Here is a 2,693-nt window from a genome sequence, read left to right as displayed (position 1 = left end):
TATATATATATATATAGTGCGCAGCAATAGCAGCAGCAACAGCAGCAGCAGCAGCAGCAGCAACAGCAGCATCACCTCCACCCATCATCAGCAACAGCAGCAACAACAGCAGCAACAGCAGCAACAGCAGCAGCAGCAGCAGCAGCAGCAGCAGCAGGAGTTACCTGTAAATAAGGAGAAATAAATCCTTGTTTAATACAACGTAAGACATCGATGTCTTGCTGCTGCCCTCCTCCCCTCATATGCGGGCAGTATACAACATGGCGCCTCTGCTGCTGCTGCTGCTGCTGCTGCTGCTGCTGCTGCTGCTGTTGATGCTGCTGCTGGTATTGTTTAACTAACCTTTTTATAGCTTTTTTCCATAGCAGCAACTTGCTGCTGCACTGCTGCTGTGCTGCTGCTGCTCTCCCTGTTATTGCTGCTGCTTCCTCAATAGATACAGCACGTAAGCAGCAGCAAGGGACACCACCAAAATCTGCCCTAAATATATTTCCTGCTGCTGCTGCTGCTCCTCCTCCTGCTGCTCCTGTTGCTCCTGTTGCTCCTGTTGTTGTTGCTGCTGATTCAGGCTTTATAGATCCTCCTCCTCCTCCTCCTGCTGCTGTTGCTGCTGCTGCTGCTGCTGTGTCTTGCTTCCTTCGACGAGCAGCAGCAGCAACACTATCAATACTGTTAGGGGCATCAGCCCTCTTGCTGCTGCTGCTGCTGCTGCTGCTTGTTGTTGTTGTTGCTGCTGCAGGTCCTTTGCTGCTGCTACTGCTCTTTGCAGCAGATACAGCAGTAGAGGAAGATGCACCATTGTTGCTGCTGCTGCTGCTGCTGCTGCTGTTGCTGCTGCTGTTGGTAACGATTGCTGATAGACGAGAAGAACGACGAGGGCCGCTTTGTGTCTCCTCCTCTGATTCATCTGCTGCTGCTGCTGCTGTTGCTGCTGTTGCTGCTGTTGCTGCTGCTGCTGCTGTTGTTGTGGTTATTGAATCGGATGAATCTGCTGCAGTTGCGGTATCTCCTGCTGTGTCTGCTGCTGCATCTAAAGGTGTCGTGGCCTCAGGAGAGCGCCGGCCGTCACTAGAGCCACAGATACGCTTAATACTGCTGCTGCTGCTGTTGTTGCTGCTGCTGTTGCTGCTGCTGCTGCTGCTGCTGCTGTTGTTGTTGGTGTTGCTGCTGTTGTTGTTGCCTGCTGCTTCCCCTTGCTGCTGTACACGGGAAGAGCGGCGTGGCGGTTTAGGACCTGCTGCTGCTGCTGTTGCTGCTGCTGCAGTCCCTTGTGGTGTCTGTACACTTGAACGCACCACCCCTTTCTCTTGAGGCTCCTTCTGCTGCTGCTGCTGCTGCTGCTGCTGCTGTTGCTGCTGCTGCAGCAGCAGTGCTGCCGATTTCTCCCTTGCTGGGGTTTTGCGAAGTTTTCTTTCTTGCGGTTTCTCTTGGACGGATTCAGACTCACTGTCGCTGCTCCTCCCTGCTGCTGCTGCTGCTGCTGCTGCTGCTGTTGCTGTTGCTGCTGCTGCTGCAGGCTGCGTTGTTGGTGCTGCAGGTATTGGAGATGCTGTTGTTGCTGATGATGATGCTGCTGCTGCTGCCTCAGCAGCAGGAGAGGGCCCCCCACCCACTGTACCCTCCTCTATAGAAGGGGAAGACTTGGGGGGCCTCCCCCTGCGCCGTGGCTGCTGCTGCTGCTGCTGCAGCTGCAGCTGCTTTTGCTGTGTTGCTGCTGCTGCTGCTGATGTCATTGCTGCTATAACTATTATTACTACTACTATTGTTGTTGATGCTGCTGCTGCTGAGCCTTCGGCTCCTGCTGCTGCTGCTGCTGCTGCTGCTGTCTTGGTCTGGAGATACAGGCCTACGGAAGAAGTGCTGCTGCTGCTGCAATGCCATGGTACCTCAGTACGCTGCTTCTGCTGTCCCTTGAGCAGCAGCAGCAGCAGCAGCAGCGGCAGCAGCACGCGGGGCCCCCGCTCCCATTACGCAGGGTTGCTGCTGTTGCTGCTGCTGCTGCTGCTGCTGCTGCTGCGTGTCTGTGCAGGTGGAGGGGAGGAGAAGAAGGAGGAAGCAAAGAGGAAATAAATGAAGAAAAATTAGCAGAAAGGCAGAGGGTAGCTGGGGGGTGGGGGCTGCTGCTGCTGCTGCTGCTGCTGGTGTTGCTGCTGCTGCTGCTGCTGCCGTTGCTGTTGCTGCTGCTGCTGCTGCTGCAGCACAAATGGTATTATTACCAAGAAAAAGAATATATAAGAAGGAGGTTAGATAAGAAAGATTGGCAGCAAGAGGAAAAAATCAAAGACAAGAGAGGCAAGGGTACACAGACCCCTTTCTGCTGCTGCTGCTGCTGCTGCAGCTGCTGCTGCTGTTGCTGCTGCTGCTGCTGCCTACCACAGCAGCAGCAGGAGTGTGCATACACCTGGGGGCTGGGGGTCTTGGTTGCTGCTGTCAAGAAATAACTAAGGAGGGCCTTTGTTGTAAGAAAGAGGTTTGCTGCTGCAGCAAAGCGTTTTTAATCAGCAGCAGCAGCAGCAGCAAGCTGTAGATAAGAGCTGTCTGCTGCTGCTGCTGCTGCAGTGGAGCAGCAGCAGACACGGGGAGGAGGTTAAGACATAGCAGCATAAACAGCAGCAAGCCATCGTGTCTTTATACGGCGCTCTTTGCTTCTCTCCTGCTTCTTAAGGTACAGCAGCAGCAGCAGCTACTGCTGC

At 54.4% G+C, this 2,693-nt stretch overlaps 1 protein-coding gene across 1 annotated transcript; it reads right to left on the bottom strand.

Annotated features, from left to right (window-relative positions):
* Positions 1-71: 71 nt before the first annotated feature.
* EMWEY_00038310 (hypothetical protein) lies at positions 72-1,733 on the bottom strand (the record flags this gene model as incomplete). The annotated part of the gene is made up of 1 exon (XM_013478694.1): positions 72-1,733. The coding sequence occupies one exon, from the start codon at positions 1,731-1,733 to the stop codon at positions 72-74; it is 1,662 nt and encodes a 553-aa protein (XP_013334148.1).
* Between the last annotated feature and the right edge of the window lie 960 nt (positions 1,734-2,693).

Source organism: Eimeria maxima, genomic scaffold, assembly GCF_000499605.1.
Source record: "Eimeria maxima Weybridge genomic scaffold, Emw_scaff590, whole genome shotgun sequence".
Lineage (NCBI taxonomy): Eukaryota > Apicomplexa > Conoidasida > Eucoccidiorida > Eimeriidae > Eimeria > Eimeria maxima.
This window is presented reverse-complemented; position numbering and strand designations above follow the sequence as displayed.